This window comes from Megalops cyprinoides, chromosome 2 (genome assembly GCF_013368585.1).
Source record: "Megalops cyprinoides isolate fMegCyp1 chromosome 2, fMegCyp1.pri, whole genome shotgun sequence".
Classification (NCBI taxonomy): Eukaryota; Metazoa; Chordata; class Actinopteri; order Elopiformes; family Megalopidae; genus Megalops; species Megalops cyprinoides.
The window spans coordinates 38,241,289-38,257,067 of record NC_050584.1 but is presented as its reverse complement, the minus strand read 5'-3'; the positions used below and the strand labels follow the sequence as shown (position 1 = coordinate 38,257,067).

The 15,779-nt window shown below is 48.9% G+C and overlaps 1 protein-coding gene across 2 annotated transcripts in view; it reads left to right on the top strand.

Annotated features, from left to right (window-relative positions):
* kdm4b (lysine (K)-specific demethylase 4B) overlaps positions 1–12,777 on the top strand; it is a 63,671-nt gene extending 50,894 nt beyond the window's left edge. For both annotated transcript variants that reach the window (XM_036521556.1, XM_036521558.1), the window contains 11 exons: positions 285–414; positions 1,879–2,057; positions 2,442–2,646; positions 4,985–5,061; positions 5,510–5,565; positions 5,694–5,802; positions 9,525–9,713; positions 9,976–10,143; positions 10,246–10,365; positions 11,529–11,621; positions 11,878–12,777. In XM_036521556.1, coding sequence (XP_036377449.1) covers positions 285–414; positions 1,879–2,057; positions 2,442–2,646; positions 4,985–5,061; positions 5,510–5,565; positions 5,694–5,802; positions 9,525–9,713; positions 9,976–10,143; positions 10,246–10,365; positions 11,529–11,621; positions 11,878–12,336 — 1,785 coding nt within the window. In that variant the 3' untranslated portion in view covers positions 12,337–12,777. The remainder of the gene's footprint in view (positions 1–284; positions 415–1,878; positions 2,058–2,441; positions 2,647–4,984; positions 5,062–5,509; positions 5,566–5,693; positions 5,803–9,524; positions 9,714–9,975; positions 10,144–10,245; positions 10,366–11,528; positions 11,622–11,877) is intronic.
* The last annotated feature ends 3,002 nt before the right edge of the window (positions 12,778–15,779 follow it).

The window sequence follows — 15,779 nt, the reverse complement described above, 5'->3', positions numbered from 1 at the left end:
CCAGAACCTTTCCCTGAAGCACAGGAAAATGTTATGTCTAACTAGTTAGATAAACATAGTCACGACTCAATTTAACTAGGTAGCTGTCTTTGTAATTTATTTTTTCTTGCCATCTAAAAATGGGCCTCTCAGGTGGGGCCTCTCATTGGTAACACACTGCAATCTCCCCTGTGAATGTAAAGGCTCAAATACAAAAGTTCCAAAAAGAAGTACGTTGACACCTTGTTGATCTGTTATGGGAATTGTGTTATAAACGAGAGGATACTCTGTGTGTGTGCCTGCAGCCGAACCCCTCCTCGTACTCCAAGCTGAAGAAGAGGGTAGAAGTGAAGAAGAGCCGCCGTCACCCCTTCAGCAAGCCGCCCATGCGCTCCCCGCTCTTCATCGTCAAACAGGAGGCGTCCAGCGATGAAGGTGGGGTCTTGGTGAATGATGCCAGTGTTAGGGCTTCTGAGTAGCTCAGACAGTAAAAGCACTTGTTCCAGGCGCAGGCTGAGCCCTACAGATCAGGTGCGAAACAGACTGTGACTTTTGCCAGTAAAAACTGAACCCAAAATGGCGGAACAGATTGGCTTTGTTCAGTTGGGATCGGGGCGAGCTGGTTAGCCAGGTTCCCCTTGTCACTCCGCTCTTGGCACCCTTGGACTTGCTTGGGCACACAGAGTTACTCTCAGGAGGGTAATGCCTGCTGGTGCCGCGCAAGACTTGAAGTATGAAAAATAATCGTGACCTATTGTTGGACTGTTGCTTACCCCAAACTCCGTGGTTGCCATTGTGGTGGCGTCGGTGGTTAAGTGTATAATTGGTGACTACTAGGTGGATGAAGAAGGGGAAAAACACAAAAATATAAATAACAAAAAAAGATGCTGGTGTTAATGCCAGCTTTAGCGTAATATGTAGTAACCGTGGCAATCGTCGCTATGTGTGGATGTGTGGGTGAGCAGCCTCCACCGAAGCACACGTTTCCCTGCGCCATTGTTTGTGTGTATAAATCTTGTTTCCCTAACCAAGCATGTGATCCTCTTTATGAAAAGCAGCAGCGGCAGATTTGGGGCTTTTGTGCGCGCGGTGGTTACAGCCCATTCATTCATTCGTAATCCCCCGTACTGTACAGCCGATGCTAAACCTGCCCACTGAGCCAAACAGCGGAGCCTCTGACAATGAGTGTGGTGAGGCGGCCGCGGTGTGAAGGCTGCCTTAGTTAAAAAGGAATTCCGTGTCTCGGATCAGAGCGATCCAAATGGCGCTTTATTTCTTGTTCTTCATGTCTGTGTGTGCCTGTCATCTATCTTTTTTTTTCAAACATGCTGGGGAATGTGATCCCTCCTAGACCTCTGTTTCACTAAATATTTAAAAATTTAAAGATTTTTTTAAAGCAGGTTTTTGAAAGGCGGTTGCTTGCAGCGGGTCTCTCTCTCTCTCTCTCTCTCTCTCTGTCTCTCCCCCCCGTCCTCATGTCTCTTGTCTCTCTCGTCTCTGTTTCTCTCTCTCCCTCTCTTTCTTATCCCCTGTGCTTTTTCGTGGTCGCTGTTGTCCGACTGACACTTATTGATCCGAGGATCATGATTCCCAATTACCTGCTTTCAAAGTCACTTTCACAGGCAGCGGGGGAACGCTGTCAGCCCTGCACTTCCGAAGGCGGAGCGCCAAGGGAGAGGGGTGGAGGGGAAGGTGGGGAGGGAGGGAAAACATGGCAGGAGGGAAAGATAATGAATGAGAGTGATGGTGGAACACGAGCGTGGCCCCTGACCCCCCTCTCGCTGGGCTTCGGTCTCTCCACATTGCGTGCCAGTGTTCCACAGGGAAGCTCCTGTCTGCAATTACGCAGACTGGCACGTAGACCTCACCACGCTGCCGCGTGCTGTGCTTCGGTTCCAGAGCTGTACTCATCCCTGCCAGTGGAGGGCGACATGGAGGAGGAGGAGAAGAAGACGGCGGGGTGCCACCTCTGGCAGAACCGTTCGCCCAATTTCCTGGCGGAGCGGCGCTTCAATGCGGCGGTGGCACCCATGGAGCCGTACTGCGCCATCTGCACCCTGTTCTCACCCTACACACAGGTTGGGCACCGATGCAAATGACGTCATATAGATCATATAGACATGTAGATATGTCTTTTTGAGTGCTTTGTGCCATTTTAGATGGTTTCTTGGTTTGGCAGTGTAAATCATAAGATCATAACTGAGTGGATAAAATATGCAGCATGTTAATGGGTAATCACCAATGAGCAAATTGTCAGATCTTTCTATGACAGATAAATGGTAGATAAATCCCCAGCTGTTCTCAGCTGCAGTCTGCACTTTAAGCACGGAGGGTGGTATTGAGCAGTGCAGCTGTGCACCAGCACACAAACACACACACACACACACACACACACCAGTGTGACACAGAGACAGGCCCTCACACGGCTGTCCTCCCCTCCTTGTTTCTCTCCCCCCCTTCAGCCCCAGCGGGATCCCTCCCTGCCCGCGGACGCTCCCATCAGCCCCGTGTCCCGCTGCGGCACTCGCACCCGCCCACTCGTCCCCGAGATGTGCTTCAGCTCGGGGGGCGAGAACACGGAGCCCCTGCCCTCCAACTCGCACATCGGGGACGACGGCACCAGCGTGCTGCTGTCCTGCCCGAGCTGCAGCCTCCAGGTCCACGCCAGTGAGTGCACTTCCTCAGCCCACTCTTAACTTCTCCCTTCTCCTCACAGTTGTTTTTTTTTCTTTCCTGGATTTACCCGCTGTAAGTAATAGCCCCATTAATTTGCTCGCTGTATTAATCTAAATTCCCTCTGCAAATTCTCCGTTGCCTGAGGTGGTTTTTGGAAGGATCAAAATGCCAATCAAAATAACATTTTACCCAATTTACTGTCACTCAGCCTGAACTTCAGGAGACATTAGTCCTGGGAAAAAAAGAAAAGAGACATTTAGTTTGTGTCCTTCTCTCCCCAGTCTAAGCTGCGTAGCCAATTAACTGGGCTGTTGTGGGGAGTCAGGTGTTGGTGGCGAATTGTGCATGCAGAGAAGGCAGCCAAGTGTCACCGCTCTCATTGCCTCATTCTGTGCCTGGTGCACTCTGTTCATGAACTGACACCTTCCTTAGGAACTTGCATAAACAGGACTGATGCCTCGATCCGTGCTGTACATTCATAAAAGTACACCACAGCCTATACACCAATGGCTTTTGTGCTGCATTTGAGGTACATATTACCCCACTAATTATTGTACTGTACTCATAAGGTTGCTAGTTGGTCCATGTTTTGATTAACTTTTTAAGATGTGTTATTTCTGTTGGCAAACTCTGAATGTCTCAGTCGGCAAGGCGTTTGGAGTGGGGTGCAGGCTGAGCCCCAAGGCCCAGGTTTGAACCTGCCTGTGTCGTTTGGTGACAACAACAGAGATCCCACAACAGCAGAGCAAATTGGCTTTGTTCCACACTCCAGGGTCTGGCCAGTGGTGCTGGCTGAAGGAACTGAAACCTGAAACCAATGTGTATACACTTGTCTCAGCTGGCGCCTCACCGTTCTGGAGGTCTTGTTTCAAACTGAGCCCTGTTCAGGGCCAGTGCTCTGTAGGCAGCCCTATTCTGGCCTGTAAAAAAAAAAAAAAAGCACAAAACAATTACTTGGCTCTCAAGACCAAGGTGCCACTCAACTCTTCCCTTCCTCCCTGACTGATTTTTGCTGGGTCCTGAACAGGCCAAACTAACTGGGGCACCATTCCCCCTGCTGAGCTTTTAAGTGCTGGCTGTTCACTCCTCCTGCATGCAGGGCTGTCTGCCATGGGCGCGGGGAAGATTGGGCTCGTTTTGCTGAAGGACACACTCCAGAAACTCCCCTCCTCTTTAATGACCCTCCCGTTCGTTATTTATTTGTTATTGCTCACTTCCGTGGGCATCCATCGCAGCGCGGCTCCGGATGTCAGGGAGCTTGTTAACATCCGATGCGCGTGAGCGGGCCTCGCTCGTTTGTCTCATTGGCGGCCTGAACGTGGCCTGGAGTGGAGCTTCAGGAGTCCTAAATGAAGCCGGAGGTGACGCCGTGCCGCTGCTTTAGCGTGTCTTAATCTCAGGTTTCTTCTGAATGAGAGTTAGCGGCATTGCTCCACCTCACAAGTGCAGGCACACACACACACACACACACAGTTCACCCCACACACACACACACACACACACACACACAGTTCACCCCACACACACACACACACACACACTTCACCCCACACAGTTCACCCCACACACACACACACACACACAGCAGGCAGAGGCATAAGCATCAGTGAAGGACAGGGAAGCCCCTGGGGCCGAACACACGGTGCTCCTCCAGTGACAGAGACTGGGCCCTGTGTCCGGCTGCGGTGATAAAGGCTCCCTGCAGGAGGCAGTGTCCATGCCTTGTTGACTCTCGCGGTTGGGCTGCGGTCCTCCTGGGCCCTTATTACCGCTAAACCCGAGCTAAGACGCGGGAGGTGGGATTTCATCCGTTATCCAGGGGAGGTCTGGCCTGACTGGGATAGTGCCCTGGATATTGATAATATAAAACATAGAGGGAAAATAGGCAGAGATGTAGAAATGCACAGCAGAGCCTCTGTCTGGCTCCCTTTTGTGTGCATTGCCCATCCCCCCCCAACCCCCACCCCCCACCCCCCAGTAATTGAAGCATTTTGTCTTAAGGGGCTGTGCCACGGAAGATTAATTTTAGACAATGCGCGTCTTTGTAGAGAGCCATTCTTCTTTCAATAGAAGCCACACAAACATTGGAACACTTATAATGAAATGGGCTCTTCTGAACAGAAGTGTCTTGTAGTTGTTTAATATATAGTGCTATATATTGTCATACGTAAAGTGGGGTAAAATTGACCTCTCTCACTTACCTCTGTCATGCTTTTTCCGCTGTCACGATTTTTTGAATTCAAAGCTGCATTGACCGGCAGTGGTGATGTACCACAGCCCAGTGGATTTGCAGAGGTAGCTGACCTGTAAAACCCTCCTCCTTCCCTAGGCTGTTACGGTGTCAGGCCGGACAGGCTGAACGAGGCCTGGACCTGCTCTAGGTGTACAGCTGGAGCCTGGACAGTGGTGAGTGATGCTTCCCGCTCTGCACACCTCTGCTGTCTCAGACTCTTCAGCCCAGGCTGCACTCCAGGTTGCTCTCACCTCAGTCTGTTCTCTCTACACACTGCTTTCCCCATACACTGCTCTCTCTACATGCCGCTCTCTCCACACACTTCTCGTTGTGTATCTTGCAGAGGATTCGGTAAGCATCGCAGCTAGATCTGCGGGAAAAACGGAGCGTAGCACTGTCTCAAACTGGCCCCGATTCCTGTGTGAGAATGTTCTTTGTTCAGATTGGTAAACTGTTTGTTCTTGTTTCATCAGACTCTCGGATGAGTTTCAGGAATGTATTTTTGAAGGAGTCTGAAAATTCACCCCTGAGCAGCAGCAGAATTTGTAGGAGGATGACTGTTCAGTTTTCTCGCTCTCCCACTGCTGTGCTCTCTAACTCGTGCACTCTGTGTTCTTGCAGGACTGCTGTTTGTGCAATTTAAGAGGAGGTGCTCTCAAAATGACCACAGACGGAAGGTCAGTATCTTCAGATAGGACATCCTGAGAAGCTGGGTGGTCTTACAGAAAGGTGTCATTAACCGAGATTAAGATTAGTTTTAATGTATGAGGAGGCCGACCTCTTTACCTCTGAACTCGCTGTCCAGGTGGGTGCACGTGATTTGTGCCATCGCAGTGCCTGAGGCCCGCTTCATCAACGCCATCGAGAGGGAGCCGGTGGACGTTAGCGCCATTCCGGAAAAGAGGAAGAGCCTGGTGAGTTCTGAGGGTGCTGGACCCTGAGCCGCGGCAGACCACTCCCCCCCAGTGGAGCGCTATCCAAAGCTCACGTGCCAGCCTGTGCTGTGCCGTAAACTCCGACTGGGGACTTCTGTTTCCTCAACCAATATGGCTGTTTATTTGCTCAATAACACTGGAGAATTACTCTCGTGGCTTTGCTCTCAAATTCATCTTGCCTTCAGAGTGTGTAAATGAGGGTTTGTCTACATTTTTTTGTGTGTTTACCAGTACACAAGTTTCCTGTGGAATTTTCATTAGTTTTTATTTAGGAAATTTGTGGTAAAGGAAAATATTTTCACATTTTCAATTCAGTTCTTTTTCTTAATTTCTTCCTTTAAAATGATGGTATTTCTAAATATCACTTTGAAACTCGTGTGCTGTATTTGGGATTCATATTGTATGATGACTGTAACAAAAATCTGCTCACAGCATTATCTCTCTTTGACAAATTTTACACCAGAGGTTTGATTTTGGAGGCAGTAGAATCGTTCTTGAGCTGCGTTGGCCCCTTGTGTCAGGAGCTGAATTTACACAGCGCACTAGCCCTTCGGGCTCTCATAGAGTTGGCTCTCTCTGCGCGTTGGTTTTTTCGGCCTGCAGAGCCTGACACATTACTCCCCCCCCGCAGCCCCCAGCCCCCGTCTTGGCGCCGCGGCCGGTTGGCAGCGCTCGTGAGACGGGCCTCCCAGGTTTCTCGAGAGGAGAGGCGGGAGGAGCCCGGCGCTGAGGTGCCAGACGAGGCAGCGGGAGCCTGGGGGTGCGCTGATGCGCTCCTTGGAGGTGGGGGGTGGGGGGTTGAGGTGGAGACGGACACAGAGACTGAGCAGAGCAGACAGCCGGAGAGTGCCGCCTGCTCGAGTGCCCTGCGCCCACAGTGCGCTCCTCTCCGATCGCATTCAGTGGGTGACTGCGTCAGGGCTGCAGTTCCTCCCACTAACTGCCCTTTCCTCTAAGCCAGTCTGTTCAGAGTCGGTCCTGTTAATTGTGCACAACACTGGCACGCTTTCACTCTCCCAGTGGAAGTGCTTTGAACGTGAAGTGTGGTTCTGCAGTCTTCAAGTAATGTTTTGAAATGAGAGACACATTTAGAAATGGAAAAGTTTTTACAAAAAACTGACATGAGGTTTTTTGAGACCAATGTTTTTATTTGGACAAATAAAATGTATGCAAGCTTGAACAATGTATGTCATTCCAAAGCATGTTTCATATTGTGTAGCATGAATATATTAGAATACCTACAAAGAGGTTTTAAATGGAACATTGAAAGCACTGCAGGACTTGATTGAGTCCAATGATTTTTTTTTGGTGGGGTGGGGGTGGACTGTGAGGTTTCCAAACCACAGTGCATTCATTTGCAGCAGTCACTCTGCGGCTGTTCTGTGGCCGGCAGGTCACTTTTAATTCGCTGTCTGTGTTTGGAGATAAAGCCTATTACTGTTTTTGGAGGCCCAACAGCTGTAGTTTGTTTGTGCAGAGCGCTGATGTCTGATTCCTGGAAAAGGGACATGTGGGCACATATCAGATGTGATTCTCTGTGAGAAGTGTCTGTTTTCTGTGTGCAGATATGCTTGCGGAGAGCTTCCATAAACGCAAACTTGGGGCTGCATTTGTAGGACGTAGACACATAGACCGTTTATGCAAGCTGTAAGATTTATCCTGAGAAGTAAAAAAAAAAAAAAAAGATATGACTTGAGTTGTCTCTATAGGGTACCTCACACCAATTAAGCCATAAAGTGTGTGAATTCTGGTGTGAAACTTGAAACTTGTTGGTGATAGAGGTGTCATGCAAATAGATAAGTTGTTATTAACACCCCAAACCGCCCCCCCCCGCCACTGCCCCCCCGCCCAGCAACCAGACTTGGAAGGCAGGCAGCGGCACACCAGCCAGACTGCCGTGCTCTCCCAGCCCTCCGGATGAATGGTGTTTTTGGGGAGCTGTGGAGTATGTGAATAATTAATGATGTGGAATGGCTGAATAATCAGGTGTCATTTCTCACTGCGCTAAATGAACTGCATTGATCCTGCAGGCAGGAAGCAATTTCCTATTACTGCCGTGTCTCTGAACAGACTGCTCTCTCTCCGACGCTTTGTCGCAGTCTCTGGGCGCAGCCACAAATCTACAAATAATGTATCTCTGCTTTAAATAATCTATCAGAGGAAGTGTGGATGTGATATTAAATCATTTACATCCGTCGGTTGTCGGATCTGCTCTGCTTCAGATGGCGAGAGGAGGCGGAATTGTGAAAACGCTTGCCCTGCAATGATTTGGGTGACTGGACATTCGCTGTAGAAAGGGTATTAGAGTGCTAGTGCCCCACCTATTCCTCATGTATTCTATAACTCATTCAAATTCCTGGAATTCCTGCAGCACTTCACAGCAGCCGGTTCAAGGGCACAGAAATGCCGAGGTGAAGGTTCAACCGTCAGCCAATCTCTGTCCGGTTCCCTGACTTCCCTCTTGCAGTGCCTCTCTAAAGCCGAAACCTTGGCTCACCCAAACCCAAATTACCTTGGTAGAGGAACACTTAATCAATGAGTAAGGATTGATGCACTCAAAAATAATTGTTTAGGTACGAACTGTATTTTAAAAGCACAGGAGGTGTAAACAACAGTCAAATATGTTGAAGCCGCAGCCTCGACTGGTGCCTCACAGCTGTCTGCGAAATGGAGAAGGAGCAAATAAATAAATAAATAAATAAATAAGGAAATAATATTAATAAATCTCTCTGTACTCTTTCTGCCATCTATTCCCCTGTCTCATGATTCTCCCCTCTGGAATATTAAATCAGCCAACACAACGGCGGGAGAAATATTTCAATGCGGGCCTGATATTGAGAGCTGTTGTACATTTCCGCCCCTGCCCACAGGGGGTAAAATGAAGTATTGACAATTTAATAAAGAATTTTTCTTTTTATTGATTTCCCCAGGTCACTGCAGGCGGCGTGCGAGCTGTCAGGAAAGAGGCAGGGAGAGAGAGGACAAGAAGGAACAAGGGAGGGATTGAAAGGGAAAGACGAGGGAGGAATGAGCGAAAGAGACAAGTGATAGGGAAAGTGATAGACAGAAGGAGGCGAGTGGGAGCGCCCACCTTGCGTCTTGCCCTTCAGCTGCCAACTCTCTGCTTAGGAGTAAAATCTCAGCGCCGCACAAATCTGCACAGAGTCTCAGCAAAAGGCAGATATGCACAGATTTTGATTGGCAGCTTAGTGAAAAGATTGGTAATATTACAGAAATATGCGATGATTAGTAGGGTGTTGTAAAAAGAGCTGTCTGTTAAAAATGCTGTCTTTCCAATGAACACTGGGGAGAGTGAGTGAGCGGTACATGTGGGAAAATCGGCAGACTCACCTACACGTACAGCTCTCTGTACGTGTGGCTTAGTTCGAGTGAGTGATTCTTGGGCTTGCAATAAAGGAACCATTTTTCTTGAAGACACCAGGAATGGCCAATTATTTGCTCTGAAACTGTTCTGGTCATTTAGTCACATGTCTCAGTTTTTTTTCTGCTCAGTAAGCTGGTTGGCTTTGACATTAGGCCACTGTTAAGAATTATTCACTGACGTTGAGAAAAAACAAAGAACATTTTTTTCATGGATGTAGCACTGCATCTCTAAGTTGCCTGTGTGGTGCAGGTGGTAATGATGATGACGATGGTGATGATGTAGTGTGTAATGCATCTTTTGTCTGTCTGTGTTGTAGAAGTGCGTGTACTGCCACAAGAGCACGAAGCAAATTCGCGGTGCTTGCATCCAGTGCTCCTTCGAGAGCTGCTCCACCTCCTTCCACGTCACCTGTGCACACATCGCCGGGGTGCTCATGAAGCCAGCCGATTGGCCGTATGTGGTATCAGTAACCTGCCTCAAGCACAAGATACCCAATCAGAAGGTGGTACGTATGTGAGCTTACTTTCAGCTGAAAGATGCTTGGTGGGGGGGTAAATGTCATTGAGTATGGGAACCTAACTGTTTACTGAAGGGGATTAAAGGTTTGAGTTAGTCTTCATCTGTAGTGGCTCATAGCTGGTCTAGGTCTACGGTCAGAAACAATAGCACATGTGCTGGGGTGTTCCCCACACATCAGAGAAACGAGCCAGAGCATCGCTTTGCTCGTTAACTGAGGACCGGCTTCTCCCCCTCTCCTCCTCTCCCAGTCACGGCCGGCATCTCGCGAGCTTTCGCTGGGCCAGCAGGTGATCGGGCGGAACCGCGACGGCTGGCACTACTGCTGCACCATCATCGGCATGGCAACGCAGACCTTCTACGAGGTCAACTACGACGACGGCTCCTACTGCGACAACCTCTACCCCGAGAACGTCGTGGTGAGTTATCCCCGCCAGCCCGTTGCTGTGCCGTCTTCTCTCGGTTGCCGCGTTGTCGGCAGGGCCGGGATCATGCGTGTCCCCCTCTCTCCCCCCTGCTAGAGCCAGGACTGCCTACGCATGGGGCCCCCGGAGGCTGGGGAGGTCATCTTGGTGCACGCACAGGACGGCAAAGTGGTCAACGCCTCCTTCGTCAGGGAACACGTCCACAAGCACTACCAGGTTAGGGCAGCGTCTGTGCGTCCGGCTTCTTTCCCGTTCCAATTTGAAGACAGGCAGACTGCAGTCTGATGCGTCTGCTCTGCAGAGGTGAACAACAATCCCCAGTGCTGCAGAGAGTTTGTGGCGAAACGTGTGGAGCAGGTAGGGCCCTCTGCCAGTTATTTATTTGCATTTCAGAAAGATTGCTGCACTTGTAGATTACAGCGGGGTATCTTGATGCATCAGGAGTAAAAACGTAAAGCCCTGAGAGATATATGCACGGGCGCGGGGACCGAAATTTATGAAGCGGCCGCGTACTGCTTACGAGGTGCGAAACCCAGGAGCAGGGCCTCCCAGCGTGCGCCAGAGGAACACAACTCACTGAGACACCGCCAGGTCCGTTAATCTGGGAGTTTAGAGTGCTGGCTTGTGCGCTGTCCTGAGATGAGCGCTGCAGGGTGGCTCCTGAGAGCTCTGCTTTTCCTGTTCACGGTCTACAATTCACCGCGTTTAACCTGCCCAGAACAGCCCTTCCTCACCCGTGTCTGTGAGCAGGCATTAGCAGGGGCCGCTTGTGGTAGCGGCGTAGCAGGGTGCTGGAAGGAGCCTGGCCCCCGTTGCGTCAGAGCGGCGGGAGCACGGGCATGACCTTGCCCTCTCCACCTGCGGCCCCCACCCCCACGGGGCCGCTGTCTCCATTCTAATGAGGCAGGCAGCACCTGTGCCGCTAATCGCTTGTTTGCAGCCGCATGCTGCAGCGGCTCCTCGTTACCGCGTCTCACCCAGAGCAGTGGTCCCCCGAGTCTGTGAAAGGTGTGCGACAGACACACTCAGCTCGCCAGGACACCTCCGAGGTCGCGCTGGTAATGAGGAAGCTGGGGGGAAGAGACACGGGTGGAGACAGGCAGAGTGTTTTAGCAGGACTCCCATAGTGCTGCTCTTGAGTCCTCTCCTCTGTTAGTCACATTACACAAAATCCTTGAGACATATCACACAAAGTCCTGCTCCTTGCTTATTTCGTGAATTCACATGTTGGCTTTCTGTATACATTGTTGATTGAAGGCAGGACAGCTTCAAAGTAAAGGATACACATTTAACACACGTATGCTGATTGACACATACTGGTGCACTGTTGCGTACGAAGAAAGCGACAGGCAGAAAAACAGCCTGTGTGTTTCTCTCAGGTGGAGTTTGAGGATAAGTCCCAGATGACCCTTAAGCGAACTGAGCTCCACTCAATGGAGCAGGAGCTGCCCAAGAGGGTCAAATCTCGTCTGGTGAGTGAGCGGAGCCCCATGGGAGGCGTGGCATTTTCATTTCATATAATACTCAGTCTGTCTCATTGGGTTTCAATGCAGTGTGGTCCTTTATTTTAGGAAAATCATTTTCTCAAATGCAGTATTGTACCATTTTTCAGAGATGCCTTTTGCATTGGATGCAGTGTTGAAAGTGAAGGACAGACGGAGGACAGCAACGTAACTGTAGAAACGGGACTGTAGATCTGAACCTCTGTTTGTCTCTTGTCTGTTTCAGTCCTTCGCAGTTACGGACCCCCAGCACAGTGCTGCCCAGGGAGATGAAGCACAAGCAGCCAAGCGACCTCGCCTCCCCACCCCGCCTTCACAACAAGCTCCCCTCGACCCCTCGGTATCCGGGTCTCCCCCAGCCTGCACAGGGCCAAGCCTGCCCACTGTTACGCCCAACGTGGTTTCTGACCCCAACCCTACCACATCTTCCGCCCCCAACCTTACCCCTGCCCCCGTACCCAACCCCACCGACGCCCCCTTCCGGTCTCCCGCTCCAGCCCCGGCCAACATCCTCGACCCCGCCCTGGCGCACTTTCCCAACCCCAACCCAGGCGCCCCCCTCCCCCCTGCAGGTTCCGAGGACCCCTCTGAGCCCTACACCCCCAGCTCCAGCTACGTGTCCTTCATGGAGTCCCTGCTCCAGGCGCACTACCCTCAGGAGGAAGGCTCCGGCCACATGTATTAAAGACTAGTCAGTGTTCAGTGTCCTCCCCTCTCCCCTCTGAGCGCCATGCTGCACAGCAGCTTCTACCACACAGCCTGGGAGGCTTCCTCACAGCCGGGGGCAACTGGTGCTCAGTCTCAACACAGACGTTTGGCAGGGTTGCATGTCTATGGGTTTTTTTTTTTTCTGCCGCTGTTGTTGTCGTTCGCCGGCCGTCCCAAAACAGTCGAGCAACAGGAACGGTCCGTCCCACCTGCCCGACCCAACGATACCGGACTGTCAACCGAAAGCATCAACATCATACCTCTCTTTCTCTCCTCTCTCTCTCTTGCTCTCGTCTTGCTATCTCTGACAAAATGGGTACATTTGGATGTAATGTTGGCAATCTGTGTAGTTTTTTTTTTTTTTTTTTCATTTAACCAGCTATAACTATTTTTCTAACAAGCCAAAACAACGAGCATAAATCCAGGTGGACAATACATATGTTTGTGTACAGTTTCAATTATGTATTTCTTTTTTTTTGCAAAACACAGTGGACTGGGGTGGTATGGGGTATGGGGTTAAACAAGTATTTAAATATCTGAATTCCTTATATAGTAAATATTTGTACAAAGAAAAAATGGTTAATGCAACAAAGGTTGTACACTTTGCTGTAGTTTTGTCTGCAGGAGCATTAAGAGTTGTGTGAACATACTGTGTTAATAAGGTAGTTTTTGGGTGTTTTTCATGTTTTACTTGTATTAACTATATACATGGGCAGTTATTTACATGTTTTCCCCATCCAGATCTGATTCTGGAGTTGTATTGTAGCACTCTTTGTAAAAGTAGAAATTTGATGTTAGATCCTATTCACTTTTGTCTGTCAGATTAATTTTTTTTTTTATATATTTTGTGAAGCTCTGTAAAATTTCACAAAGTAAGAGATGAGACCGGTTTAGAATAGATGGATATTTGTAACTTTTTGACAAGTATTCCATTACTCAACTAAAATTTTAAAAGACATATGAGCCGTCTTTGCAAGGTGCTATTGAGACCCTTGACTACTGAGTAAGCGTATCTCTTAACTTCACTCAGCTGTACATATTTAAAGCTTTTTGTATGAATTGACAGTCAGAGCCGAGCTGTCAGTGACATACTAGCCTTGTTACTTTTGCTGTTGTGATATACTGTAGTGACAAAGAGAGATGGCGTTCCTGTGTCAACACCAGCAATATAGATGTCTATTACATATGAATGCAATTGTGACCGAAAGCTTGCAAGCATCATGTTTTTTTTTTTTTTTCATTCTGCCTGATCATATAGAGATTTTCTTTTGTCCTCTTTGTCTGTACCCTTGCAGAACCCTCTCTCAGCCTGCCCCCCCAGCCCCCTCCCCACTGTCCAACTGGGTTTGACTTTGCTGTAATGGAGCGATTGAACTCTGCAGGGGTATAAGCACTGCTATTACCTCGCGCCCCGCCTGCCTCACCGGCCCCAGCCAGGCCGCGCAGAAATTCGCTCACAGGATCACGGCAGAGGAAGGAGCCATTGTGGGAGGAATGTATTACCCTGCCCGCAGTGGCCTCTGTTTAGCTCTGTGGGGCGGAACAGGAGCGGGGCGGCGGGCGGCCCCCCCCCGTGTGCGAGGCCGGGCACGTCGGGTGGCTGGGTGGGGACAGGGACTCCGTCTGCACGCACACGCATGGCTTTGAAGCGAATGTGAACGGAGCAGACACACACGCAGCAGAACGGAACGAAGGCAGCGCTGTGCTCAGAGGCTGGGCTCACCTGTGTCCTATCACCTCTCCGAGGAGCGGTGGTGGGCGGTTCGGCTGGAGGTTGCTCGCGCAGCTGTTATCTTTGTGATTCCAGGATGCGTTGTAGGTCTTGCGATGGCTGGTGTCTGTTGTTTCTCCACTGAATAATGAAAAATAGTTGCTGTGGTGGGAAGTAGAAGAGATCACGTAGAAAATGGTGTCAAAACTGGAAGAATTGTTACTGTTTTATTAGACCGGGCAACTTAATTTTCATTTGTCATGTTCATACAACTGAGCAGTTTCCTGATGGATTAAGACTCCAAATATAGAAACTGTTTCTATTTTTTAAATTCATGATTTGAAACTATTTTTTGTGCTTAGGGGGTCTTTCTACTGCGTTGGTGGGGTGATTTGAAGCTGGCTGTTTAATAGAAAATATTTTTTATTTAATCTGGGATTCTTACTGATTTGCAATAACTTTTGTAACCACACAAAGGACAAACCAACAAAAGACAAACAGACACCATTATGATGTTTATAAATGTTACTCAATGCAGAATAAATGACAAAATGCTATTAAAATGTGAAGTGAGGCCTTGCTTTTCTGTTTTTTTTTGTCCAAATCTACTATGTGCTCATGAAGTTATTCAGTGTCTGGCTAATATTTCTGTTTCATCAGTAAATCATCTTTGTTTGAGGATGTGTCTGTAATTCTTGACATTCAGCTAACGAGGGAAAGATTAAAGCAGTTCAACAAACCTTGTGTTGATTTCATAACAAATAATGTTAGCCCTGGGACAGTGGTAAGAAATTTTGTGAGGGAGCGAAATGAATATAGAAATGGTTGAGCATGACAGCTGAAAGCCTCTCCTGAAGATAAAATCAGATCGCTCTGTTCATGATCATAATGGAAATAGTATTGTTAGTGTTGAATTACATGTCTGCGTGTGGATAACTATAGTACAGTTCAAGGAACATAGACGCCCACGAAATGAGTCAGACAGGTTAGTGAAGAATGCTGCTACATGTGGAGCCTTACCATTCTGTCACTTAGCAATATAGATAAAACCAGTGTGGATGTGATGTATGTTCATTTTTTTCTTCATGTGCCCTTGGACCATTCCTAACATACAGCTGTGTCAAAAATGTGTGAGAGTGATTTGTGATGGGTGACATCCAGGCTCTTAACGTTAAGCTGTTTCACATGCTCAGTGGAGCTCCGGTTTGGTCCCCTTTGGTTGTGGTTCTCCCGTGGGCGTTTGTGCGTGTGTGCGTGCATGCGTACGTGTGTGAGGCAGATGTCTTGATTGAAGCTCTGAGTTCAGAGGAGTAATCTGAGACAACACCTCCGCTCGTTATCTGCCGTGCATATGGGCCTCCCTCCGTTACCTCACTCAGGTTTGCTGGCAGGTTGCTATATTTATGAAGTGTGCCGTCTTGGATGTACACTACACCTCACCGTACCTGTCACATTAAGTTGTGTTTATCAGAATGGATACATATATGTTCCTTTTTCTTTTTTTTTTTGATGTGTTGAATTTATGTATATGTGTCGAAGGGCAAGACCACGTGGCAATCAGAAACGGCACAACTGCCCAATAAATCTCGAAGCTCGTGCTGTTAGAGCAGCAGCTGTGTCCAAAGCCACATATCACCATTGATACACTGACAGAGTTCGGTAATGGTTGAAATATATCCCCTTAGACAGAGACCTGTTTCGGTTGCATT